Source organism: Trematomus bernacchii, unplaced genomic scaffold (genome assembly GCF_902827165.1).
Source record: "Trematomus bernacchii unplaced genomic scaffold, fTreBer1.1, whole genome shotgun sequence".
Taxonomy (NCBI): domain Eukaryota; kingdom Metazoa; phylum Chordata; class Actinopteri; order Perciformes; family Nototheniidae; genus Trematomus; species Trematomus bernacchii.
The window spans coordinates 14,238,062-14,250,920 of NW_022987564.1; the positions used below are offsets into that span (position 1 = coordinate 14,238,062).

General features: G+C 41.4%; 1 protein-coding gene across 2 annotated transcripts in view; it reads left to right on the forward strand.

Annotated features, from left to right (window-relative positions):
- Positions 1 to 12,722, forward strand: part of ext1c (exostoses (multiple) 1c) — a 73,505-nt gene extending 60,783 nt beyond the window's left edge. For both annotated transcript variants that reach the window (XM_034124386.1, XM_034124387.1), the window contains exons 3-12: positions 654 to 747; positions 3,194 to 3,301; positions 5,051 to 5,170; positions 7,221 to 7,353; positions 7,710 to 7,828; positions 8,238 to 8,333; positions 8,770 to 8,856; positions 8,945 to 9,105; positions 11,732 to 11,903; positions 11,993 to 12,722. In XM_034124386.1, coding sequence (XP_033980277.1) covers positions 654 to 747; positions 3,194 to 3,301; positions 5,051 to 5,170; positions 7,221 to 7,353; positions 7,710 to 7,828; positions 8,238 to 8,333; positions 8,770 to 8,856; positions 8,945 to 9,105; positions 11,732 to 11,903; positions 11,993 to 12,178 — 1,276 coding nt within the window. In that variant the 3' untranslated portion in view covers positions 12,179 to 12,722. The remainder of the gene's footprint in view (positions 1 to 653; positions 748 to 3,193; positions 3,302 to 5,050; positions 5,171 to 7,220; positions 7,354 to 7,709; positions 7,829 to 8,237; positions 8,334 to 8,769; positions 8,857 to 8,944; positions 9,106 to 11,731; positions 11,904 to 11,992) is intronic.
- Positions 12,723 to 12,859: the final 137 nt, after the last annotated feature.

Consider the following 12,859-nt stretch of genomic DNA (forward strand, 5'->3'; position numbering starts at 1 on the left):
TTATTATTATTATTTATGGATTTGTTTGCTATCGTTAAGTTCTGTTAGTACTAGTTACGAGCTGGTGCCTTTCTGTTCCACTCATCATACAATTGTTTGTTTACATATCAGAGGACATTGGTTTTTCTTGAAGGTTTTACTACTTCTGCTTGAAATTGATTTGAAAGGTACACAAATATTGAATTTGTTAGCTTAATTTATTTGAACATTATTAACTCTCTTCTGACTTCAATTCATTATTCAACTTCTTATTATTTAACTGAGTTTAGGCACACCACCTGACTATACATCTTTATGAAGAAAACTCAATACAATTAACGTTTGCATTTCTATCAGACAACAATGTGTTTGTTTTAGGCCATCATTTTACCCAAGCAGAGGATCACTGATTTCAGGACCTTTTTTAATATCTTATCTTAACACAAACAAAGTGCATATTATGAGACATATAAAAAAAGCTGTAAATCTTTACAGACAAACCTTTACATCCAGTTAAACTCCTATATGACTATCCTATTGAACCAGTTGTCAGACATTCCAATAAAGTTTGACAATGTCATCCTACAGTACACTTGAACCCCATGCTGTTTTAAATGCTCCTCAAATATAAAAAGAATACGTTTATGTTTAATAATTATTCGTCTCTTTGTCAGGTTTGATTACCAGGAGCTCCTCCACAACTCCACCTTCTGTCTGGTGCCTCGAGGGCGACGCCTGGGCTCTTTTCGCTTCCTAGAGTCACTCCAGGTAAATATTTATTATGCAATGTAATGAAAACCATCGATGATATTCATGAATATGTCTGCTCTGTTCGCCACATGATCGTGCTGTAGACTTGCATTCTGCGTCAAGTATAGAAACATAACACTGAAGTCATGTTGATTTATATTCTTTGTAAAACTGTGTTGTTTATCCTGCCTGAGCAATTGACGGCTCTCCAGTTTCTTTGATGCCCACAACAACAAACAGCTGAAATCTCCACATGCCAACACAGCAATCATCTTATCAACATATCAGCATTTCCTTCCGGATAACGCTGTTTGAGTGACCAAATTACACTTTTCCAGGAAACTGCTTCAATAAAAATAAGATCATGTAGCGTTCAGTCAACAAGGAAGTGCACAGTATGCTGAATGTCTAAGTTCCAGAGCCGTGGTTTATATAGTCTTTTCGTTATTGACACCTTAATGGTCACATCTGCAAGTGCTTTCCCCACCATTGTGTTGTGTTGAGAGCAGATCTAACATAAAGGCTTTATTTGCTATTTGCTGGGCCTTTTAAACTCAAATGGGTCAATTAATTCACCCACACACACGTACAGAAACACTGGAATCGTTCATTTAAGTCCATCAGTGAAATGTGCAAAGTACAAACAATGAAGAACCCACAAAGGCGGCGGAGTGAACAGAACAGTTTAAACCAGACCGTCTGTTCTCTCTCTGCCACCCAAGTCGACAGTCTCACACCGTCGCAGGAAGCAGTAGTGGCTGTTTTTAGATTTGCCGTACACTGAACTCTCTGGCTGCTAGTGTTCCCTGGCCACACTGCTCTCTGGGGTGTGTGTGTGTGTGTGCATGAGTGCTCCGGAAGCATCCATAGAAGTGGCAGCCTGCCCCACCGCTGATGTCTGCTGAATGGACAAATCCACAACCCACTTGGCTTGGCAGCATTCATGGTCTTCTTTCTTTGTCCTCTCTTTCTCCTTCTTAGTCTTCTCCTCCCTTCCGTCCTCTCTCTTGTCCATCCCAGGCACTTTTTGAGACTTTTTGGTTGTGTTTTTTTTTTTTTCTGCCAGCCAATCCCACAAAAGAACTGGCAATTACCAGTAGCAGTGTGGTAGGAAACTTGCTGCCTGCTTTCCAATATACAGACAGACACATATTTCTAAATACACGCCTTCTCAAAACCTCCCTCCTCTCTATCTCCCAATGCAAACAAACCAAAAACAACTACACAGCCTTTCATATTAACCTTCCTCCAGGCAGGGGGGGGGGGCTTGAGATGTTTGAAACTCACCCTCACACAGCCTCATCTCTTGGGGAGCAGACTGAGGCGAGCCTGGGGCCGCATTTCACATTTAAAGGCCTTGGATTATCACTCTGGGAGTCTTCGTGTGACCTTGTTGTAACCTGGGGCTCATTCTGACACATACACACTCCTACCAGCCTCCCTATTTGTTCGAGTGTCCTTCAGCAGGTTTATTCTCGGATGAAATGCAAGAGCATGGAAGCCCCGTTGGGCCAGAGAGAGCGTTTGATCTCCACCAATTTCGCCTGCTGCTGCTGCTGCTGCTGCTGTTCTCTGGTGGTTTAATTAGAAAAAAAGTGGGGGGAAAAAAATAACACCCAGACCTATCAACACTCCAGACCACAGAGAGAGAGAGAGAGAGAGAGAGAGAGAGAGAGAGAGAGAGAGAGAGAGAGAGAGAGAGAGAGAGAGAGAGAGAGAGAGAGAGAGAGAGAGAGAGAGAGAGAGAGAGAGAGCAGGATGGGATGAGAGTGCAGTGGAAATGGAAAAAGGAGTACAGAGAGAGAAAGTGAGATGGGGAGACCAAAGTAGGGCTTGGAAAGCAATAAAAAAAAAAGTGGAACAACATCAAAAACCTGTCAGTGAACGAGCGAATAAGGCAACATCAAAAATCGACTAATAAAGCGTGATGTCTCCACGTATCAACCGGCTCTTTCTAATCTCCTCCCATCCCCTCATCCTTCTCTTTTTTTTCTTCAGTTTACCCTCCTCCCCTCATATTCCCCCTCAGTGGTTGTTCCTAATTAGTACGCAAGGAATCAGCCACATCTGTGTTTGCATGTATATGAGTGGCAGTCCTCTAGGGCTTCCTGGGAAAGGAGAGATAGGAGTTATAACTCACTGCAGCCACTGTTTGGGGGTCTTACACACACTCAGCTGCACATACATTTACACACAAGGGTATTGATCACATTGTCTGATCCTCCTGGGATGTCACCGTGCCAAGCAGCTGAGACTGAACTCCTCCAGAGTGTATTATATCCACGCAGCTGCAGTATGTCACGTTATGTTGCCAAAGAGAAGCTGGCAACAAGGGAGAAACGAAGTCAAACTACAGCTGATTGCAATTAAAAGTGATATACTGTATATGTTGGTTTCAATTTGCTCTTCATGCCATCAGTGTCAATTTGTCTCTGAGACTGTGATTGTGTATGTGTGTGTCCAGGCGGCGTGTATCCCAGTGCTGCTGAGTAACGGTTGGGAGCTGCCGTTCTCTGATGTCATACAGTGGAACCAGGCAGTCATTGAAGGAGATGAGAGATTACTACTACAGGTAACGCACACACACACACAGACGCTTGCTCACTTTCATTTACAGATGCGGACAAACACAGACACACAACTAGAAAAGGCTGGAGGGTCTTCCTCTCACATCCCAAACTAAGAACAGTTTAAAATCTTTCAATTGTCCCTCCCTGATTGATTACAGTCAAAATAGCGGTGAAAATAACAAAATTGGGGATTTTCTCTTCGCCTCGGTATGTGCCTCATTTAAGTGGATTATAAAATGTTGGACTTGGTAGTAAATCATCAATGATGCCCCTTGGTAACTAGGTTAGGCTTGTTTTTTTTAAGTTGCAATGAACGCAAACACGAGGGCATTGAGTATACAGTCAGAAATGTGCACAAAGATATCAGGCAGATCCAGTAGTATGTGATATTAGACAGACAGGTACACAAGCACACACACACACACACACACACACACACACACACACACACACACACACACACACACACACACACACACACACACACACACACACACACACACACACACACACACACACACACACACACACACACACACACACACACACACACACACACACCAATGTTAATAATCAAATGCGGAATGAGAGATTGCATTGAGGAACAGATTCTAGTTGGTTTAGCCCAGGCGAGGCTTCATCACTGCGGCTCTCTGTTACCTGTATCAAGGAGAGTGGTTGCAGGTTGGGGCCCCTTGACATTACACACCCACAGAGACCTTAATCCAGAGTCAGTTCAAACGCTCTCGCTTGCTCATCCTGTGTATGTCTCTTCTCACACATTCACAAACACAATGGGAAAGCAAAGCCGGCTCACCCTCAGCTACAACCTTTATCTCTCTCCCTCACACAAAGCACACCATGTCTGCTCTGCATTGATCTCGCCCAGTAGAGGACACGAATTGGCATTCAGCTAATGAACACAAACCAGACCCCGAGAGCTCGGAGCAGGGGAGAAATGGACTGAATGAGCCGACCTCATCAGTGGCATTTCTGCACACCTGCAAAACGATATAATACGCACACAAATATTCTGCCTGTCTATGATCTGAGGGTAAGGAGTGTCAGGTTTTTTTGTAGAAGAGGCAGATTGAGGGTAGACACTTCAGACAAACTCTAGTGAAGCTGTCCTTCAGATGTACTTTGGCAAAAAAGTAGAAGGATAGGGAGAAAGTGGGAGCAAGGTGAAGTAGTGAAGTCTGGAGAAAGGGAGGTATGTGAAGAGAAAATGTGAGGTTTAAAGAACAAAGACAAGAATGTGTGAATAAGAGAGAAAAAAGAGATTTAGCGGCCTCCCGGCTTTTTTAACTGGCGCTCATTAGGAAATGTGTTAGCTGTGTGGAGACAAAAGGGTTTAGAGAAGGCAAGAGCTCCCACTTTTCTCAGTTCAACATGGCTTTTTTCCACTTTGATTGAGCCGCCGAGCTAAACTCTCTAAGTGATTTAATCAATTTTGGGGATTCACTTGAAAATGAATGTCGTCTTTACTAATTAGAGTCTGATTATCTGAACAACAAACCCAAATAAACTCTGATTAAAATGTGTTTTTAGGGGGCCAGATTAACCAACTACTCAATTTAGTTAACGCAGTTTTGATCACTTAAATGCTATTTCCTCCTTTTTCTTTGTTCTGGTCTATTTTAAGAGACACAACTTGCTTTAAAAACCAAGTTCAATTATTCCCTGTTCTTCTTTTTCATTTTGTTTTCTCACTGTCTGGATGTTTTACTCTTCTCATCTTTTGTCTTCAGGTGCCATCCACAGTGAGAGCCGTAGCGAATGAGAGGGTCTTGGCCCTCAGACAGAGGACCCAGATGCTATGGGAAGCCTACTTTTCCTCTGTGGACAAGATAGTCCTCACCACACTGGAGGTGAGCCTCAGCCTTAACACTCAGTAATAATGGCCCCATGTGACAGAAATATGTGTCTTTGGCTACAGAAACTAACTGACACAGGGACAACTGCAAGGACTAGTTGGTAAACTGTAGCTGATCTAACCTCTGACACGCTTAAGCAAACGGGAAAATCTAAGCGCTATATTTACTGTACCAGTATTCTTTTGGGATTGTATATTTGGTACTCATTGGAGAGGGGAAAAAAGCTTTCCAAGCCATCAATCTGGCTGTACAGTAGGTTACCAAAAAATAACAGTTGTCATCTAACCGTCAGTACAATAAGATATGAACTAACATTTTTGAAAAAATCTTCACGTCAGGAAATTTATAATTTATAATTTGAAGTTTGAGATATTCTACATTTCTGACAGAAACAATTTTGCCCACTTAACTTTAATGAGTTCACACATTTATGGTGAACTGTCACTATTGCTCTGTTTTCAAATCTAAATTGGGTTTATCGCAAGGTAGGTTTTCAAATTCCAGAAATTAGCTCTTTTTTCTAAACTGTTAATACATCAACACAGTAAGAGGAATTAAAATGTAGAATAAGCATGAATATAAAACATTGAATTGTTGATAATACAAGCATGTTGAGTTAATGTTGCATTGCAATGTAGCGGTTTTAAATGCTACTGTAGTCTTAAAGTCAGAACAACTCTAAACGATCATATATAATCTTAGCTTTTTGGTCTCCTCAGGACATCTTGCTCCCACAAATGCATTTGGATAATGTTGTTTTTGGCTGCTGAGCATTGCCTAGAAACCAAATGTTTAAACGCTGAGAGTTTCTGCTAGCATACAATTCTGTTTGGGAATGTGAGAAGACATCCAGTGAAAACATCTACAAACGCAGCCACTGCAGTAAACACAGGTTTCCTGTTGAACAAACAGCCATAGTTGCTACCTCTCTGTGGTTTACTGCCTGTGTGCTATCATCAGTCCTCTCAGAAAATCTTTTCACATTTGAATCAAACCAACCTTCTATCATTATGATTACGGGGTTGGACCTTGGCCTGTGCTCTATATTTCTACCCTTTTACTATCTGTGTGGCACTAAAGGTTTGAGGGAGCATTTCAAAGCAGCCCACATCCGATCTGCCTGAAGTCTCAGAGAAAGTCCCCCGATGTAAAGAAATGATATATCATTACTTTTGCAGTCTCAACCTGCCAGTTTCTGCCTCACTGCTTGCTATTATCAAACTGTTAGAAATGTTACTTTGCTACTTATTCAGTCATTGCTATTTATACAGTAGAATCAGAGAGCTGCTTGGGATATTTTCTGTGATCTTCGCAGTTCTACTTCTCCAAATGTTGTTTCGGCCTACTATCTTTGTAAGTAAGTAAAGTGTACTTCAAAGGTAGTTGTTCCACTAAGTTCATGTCATTTGAAGGTTAGCCTAAGGGTTAGATGATGAAACGGAAAAAAACACCTCCTCTTATAAACAGCTTTTCTGCACACTGCCAATTTGAATTTTAAGCAAATAAAAAAATGGTGGAACAACAGATTGAACCCCTCTGAAATCTGAAGAAATCACACAGTGAGTGGTAGGATGTCCACTGGGTTGTGTATAAAGGCGAGTCTGGCAGCCTCCTAGTGTATTTGCTTCTGGGGATTTATGCTAGAGATAATAAAGGAGAGGTTCTGGAGGTTGGTGATAAGCTGCTTATATACATACAGCATGCAGAGGGGAACCTCTCCCCATGGGAGACAGCTGTGCAGTCAGCCTGAGGTCAGCGAGGCAGAGGCTGTTGCAGTGTGGACACCTCCTGTTGGTGTAGCATAGGAAGTACACAGTGTATACATTTGGGTTGCTATAATTTGCAAACACAAGTGTGTCAGGTCTCAAATTGCAGTGGAATTTACATTAAGCGCTAAGACTCTCATCAACCAGCTTAGAGGGAGAAAAATGTGTTGCAGGATTATACCAGATGAGCACAACAGCCACTTTAACAACGCTAAGGAAACTCTCTGCTTCTCACATTGCAACCCTTCTGGAACATTGTCCTTTTTTCCCTTCCACAGATTATTAAGGATCGTGTTTTCTCTCACATATCGAGAAACAAGTACATGTGGAACTCCCTGCCAGGAGGCCTGCTGGTCCTGCCAGAGTACTCCACTCACCTCGCACATTTCCCTTTCTACTACCTGGGATTAGGTAAACACACTCTTCATTTAAATCAGTGTGCACAACATGCAAATCTTGATTGCACACCGAGGATGTTGATGAGACTATTATGCCAGAGCTATGGAGGTGTGAGTGGAGCAATCAACTGTATTTACTGAAGTACTTTTATGTAGTTTTTCTTTAAACATGCTAAAATATATGTTAAGAATATAGGGTATGATTATTTCAATTTATTTAAGCAGTCATTTTTATATGATTCTTTTTTAAAGAAACTTGTGACAATTCTGGCATGTGTGTTACTCTCTTACACAATGGTTTTTTGACACCGCCAATGGGTGTGCCAAACACTCTTTTACCATTTGTATTTTTTCTGTGACCTTACACAGGGGTCAGTCCAGGTCAAGAGTTTACTGCTGTCATCAATGCCGTGTCCCCATTGGTCTCCCAATCTCAGCCAATCATGAAGCTGCTTCAAGTTGTCTCCAAGTCCAAATACTGCTCGCAGGTACACAATTTAATTAAATTAATAAGCAAGAAAATAGGTAAAAGAAAAATACTTGTGAGAACCGTACCAGGCGATTTATTTCTCAATATATAGTTGTCTATATCCCTGGAATTCATTAATTTATGTGAATAAACTACATGAAACTATCATTTGTTAGTTTTGGATTCTTTTTTAGGACATATGTATTTTTTTTAATCTGACGTGATAAGGGCACAGTCAAAACTTGAACAGAAGCTATAATAAGAGCCGTCCCTCGCATTTATCATTGTATGAAATAAACATATGTCAAATGTCAGTTCAATGAATTATAGAAAAGATGTCCACTATGGCAAGAAAATGGGAATCACTGATCTTATATCTCTTTCCCTATACAGTATGAGTAATATTAATGTACTTCCTCCTGCTCCAGATCATCATCCTGTGGAACAGCGAGAAGCCCCCACCCAGTCGCAGCAAATGGCCTCCGATGCCCGTCCCCCTCACTGTGACAGACGGCAGGAGGAAGGTGAGAGCCAAAGCCCCCTCACAGCTCACACTGAAGCCCGCCCCGACGTCTGAGTGACGGCATGACAAACTGTCGGCTGCTCAGTCGCTCTTTGTCTTTCTTTCTGTTACCCCATTTTCTGGCCCCCCTCATTGATGTCTATTTTTCTCTGTCTTCCTATCCATGTATATCTGACATGTCCACTGATCCGTGTAGCATTCGGTTTCATAAATGTCACTCATCCTCAATATTTCTTCTCCGTCTCACTTTCGCTGTCTGTCTCCTTTGTTTTTCCCGTAGGCAGAATCTGTAGTGATTCAATCATCTCAGTCACTCTACATGATTAACTGTTACATGATCATCTCTCACTCACTCTCATAATCTCCCTAAGCAAAGACCAGACACCATAAATCCCACAGTACCAGAACTACAATTCACTGCTGTATTTCTCTCTCAGACCACCAGTCGGTTCCAACCTCATGTTGCCATAGAGACAGAAGCAGTGCTGAGTCTGGACGAGGATACAGTCCTGCTGACCAGTGAGGTGCGTGTACAAACCAGCAGAACTGCACTCATGTAGATGTCAATATTCCTGAAAAATAAGCAGCAAAATTCCATGTCTGTCCTTGTAGGTGAACTTTGCCTTCTTGGTATGGCGGAGCTTCCCTGAACGCATCGTGGGCTACCCTCCCAGGAGCCACTTCTGGGACCCCCTGAAGCGCGCCTGGGGCTACACCTCGAAATGGACCAATGACTACTCCATCGTCCTGACTGGAGCTGCCTTCTACCACAGGTACACCAACAGACTGTATAAATAGATTTACCATTTGGAGCCTGTTTTTATTTTCATGTTCTCCCTATAGATATGTGTCCGCATATTTGAAGTAGGCTTGTATGAGTTATTTATCCAGAGGCTACCTCTGCCTCGGTCAGTTAGTTTTGTTATTTCAGATTCACCTAGTTCACACAATAACAACAATAACAACATAAAAACAATGTAACCCATCGAGGCAGTGGTTGATGAGCAGCTGCCTTGTAACTTAAGATGAAATTAGTTTCTTTCCAGAGAGTGGCATTGAAGAGATTGTAGATAACCACTTCAGTTCCCCTTTGAAAAAAGGCTGTCTGACGGAAAGGTATAAAGCTAAGTGTTGCTTCGAGCTATATGCTAGGGTCATGCTAATCCAGGTAACCATTTTAACCATCTTTAGCATGCTACGATTAATAATTAGCACTAAACTCAAAGTGCAGCTAAAGCACATAGGAATGTCAGTAGCTTTGCAGGTATTTGTTTATAAATCACATGATTGATAATGGTGTTTACATTTAAGTCAGGAGAATCCACAGTAATTAGGATGCATCTATAACGATCCATTTGACAGTAGTTGAGACATTTCAGTCTGGAGAAAAGTAGTGGACTGACCGAACGTACTCATATTTGTCACATTGCCACCAGCATTTAAGACTGCACATGGTTTGTTTTTGAATATCTTTCATCAGATATTTAAGTCATTAACTTCTAACAAGTTTAATTGATTCTTCCCGGACGCCGTACATAATGGCAGCTCACTGCTCCTAACACTAGGATGGGTCAAATGCAGAATGTACTTTTCCCCTCTGTGGGACGATTAAGGGTATATCAAATAAAAAAAATAAAAATATGCACGCACCTTCATTTAGACACACACATGCAGACTTGTAACCCAGATCAAAAGAATATTACCTGTCAGATCAACGACTTAAAACAAGGGACACCTTTATGAATTGCAACATCAGCGATCATTATCACATAAGTCTCGACACGAAAAGCAAAAAGGGAAAATCCAACAGAAGGGAGTAATAATGTGTATGGCTTAGTGCGAGAGAAAAAGGAGGGAGGATGTTTGACTCATCTTTACTTCAAGATGCTTGATTAATTTGAGAAGCCTGAAGTCGATATGTGCGATGGCAGAGCGATGCAGTAAGCTCTTATACATTATGAATGATTATGAATGTAATAACTCCACAGGCAGGGCACTTTAACAGCTGTTAAAGTGGTCATTTTTGTCAGCAGTTTTATGAAAACACACTTTTGTCATTTGAATTTGAATCCATAAAGCAACTGACATTTGCAAGGCACATTTGCATTACCACAAATGCCTGTTTCATCATTTATCAGATAAATGAAAATGAGAAGTCAGTAAAATCCTGGCTTGTTCATTCTGAAAATGCTCAATTTAGTATTTTTTGTCAATTTAGGCAAATGTTTTAATCGCTTATTGTGTTGGTAAAGGGAAGGCACCAAATGGCTTTTCTCACACAATACATTTGACAAAACAACATAGAAAATAATTTCCCTGCAAAAAATGTCATTAAGTTATACATAATTTTATGTATAATTTTTTATTTTTACTCCCTTTGCAAATTTAAAACTAATTTAAAAAAGAACAATAACAGGTACTACGTCACACAAATGTAATGCAAAAATACCAGATACAATCTCCAGTATTGTAAATTAAAGGAATGTAGAACATATGCATTGAACCACAGTTTGTTGTGCTCTATAAATATCAAATCCCACTTGCAGGGAAATGGTTAACTTGTCCCAGATACATATCATCAACATACATCACACCATCTTCGCCTTTCTGTCAAGCTACCATGCCTGTATTAGCATACAGGTGCTGCGTGCCCGGCCCCCCCACCTGAGATGGATCACATTGCAGAGATCTCTTTTTGTCTCTATGATACATATTTATTTTAGGTGCTTATCTGAGGTGTTGTCTAAAGGGATTTGCTGTGCAAGTAGCTAGAATGGTGAATACAGACTAATAATAGTGAGACAGAACTGGCAACAGATGTGAAAAAATATTCCTGCAAGATGAATAATAGATCAAGGTGTAAAGGAGGTCCTTTGTTAGAAAAATACATGTTTAAATCCTACTTTTTTTTCACTTGAAAAAGTTTAAAATCCTGTAGATATTTCTTTTAAATGGGTGCCAAAGAAGTAGAAATCATGGACAATTAGTTAATTAAATCAACAGTATCTATGAAAAACGTGATCCAGCAGTGTCTTTCTGATTGAAAAAGCTGGTTTATCTTTATGTTGACAAGTCTTTGATGTCATTCCAGACCTTTTATTTGATCAGTACTTATAGTATTGTGTCAGTTTGTGTTCTCCTCTTGTCGTCAAACAGAGAGCGGGTGTTTAATGTCTGCAGCAATATCAACAGACAATTCTGTTCTGCAATACAAACAGTTGTTAAAGAAAGCAGAGAAAACATTTACACACCTCATTTAGCTAACATTTTTTGGAAATGTAATCTGTGATGTCCGCGTAGTAATTGAAAGACATACGTTTTTATCCTCACTACAGATGTCCTATCCACATTTTGATAACATGACACCTATGCCTGTATAACACTCCCCCTGCCCCACAGGTACTACCACTACCTGTTCACACACTACCTGCCCCAGTCTCTGCGCACTCTGGTGGACCGCACCTCCAACTGTGAGGACATCCTGATGAACTTCCTGGTCTCCGCGGTAACCCACCTGCCGCCAATCAAAGTGGCCCAAAGGAAGCAGTACAAAGAGTTGCCCAGCCCACAGGTTGGTAGCCATTTGTGTTCCTCAGGTGTGTTTATTGCTGTTGACTCTAATGTCAGGTGATGATAAATGTGTCTCGTCCTACCTCTCAGGGCACAAAGACCGTCCCCTGGGCCAACCCGGAGCACTTCAACCAGCGGCAGGAGTGTATCAACACCTTCGCCAACTGGTTTGGCTACATGCCTCTGGTCCACTCTCAGTTTCGCCTGGACCCCGTGCTCTTCAAAGATCAAGTGTCTGTCTTCCGCAAGAAGTACAAAGACCTGGAGAGGGCATGAACATGAAGGATAGAATCGAGAGAAGGGCTGGAAAGCATCGACGTCTGGTCTAGTAGCCTTTTGGACAGACAGATGGACCAATCAGTGGTGATCAGAGGTTGGAGTGGGTGGGATTTTGCCCATTTCTGACATGGACAAAGTACAATCATTCAACAGACCCTGGTGGACTGTTAATAAACATATGAAGAGAAATGGCCGATAAAAGTTTGATAAGAACTCAGGATTCTCCCAGTGTGGTAGGACAACAAAGGAGGACATGTCTTGGCCATGAAAGAGGCCCTGTGATTGGGCCTCCAACCGAGGAACATCCCGATTGGACAGCAGAGAAAGGAAGAGTGTGTGTGCTCTTCAGATGTCAGTGCTATTGCTTTGACAATGGGAAGGAAAAGGCTATTTCATGCCAGAAGGGACTGGTATTGGTGCCATGCACTCCAGCTGTCAGTGTGTGTTTCAGCAATCAGTGAAGGGACTGTTGCCATGGAAACAGATCATTTCACATCAAAATGCTAATTGTAAAATCAATAAAGTGATTTATAAATGCAAATTCTGGCATCATGCTGCATACTTTTCAAGTTGTTTCCCGCTAACTTGGCACACCCTTTTTTATTCATGGGAGACCAAGACACATTTTTTCAGCAGAGATGAAGTATGTAAAACACATTTAGTGAACAGGCAAAAAAA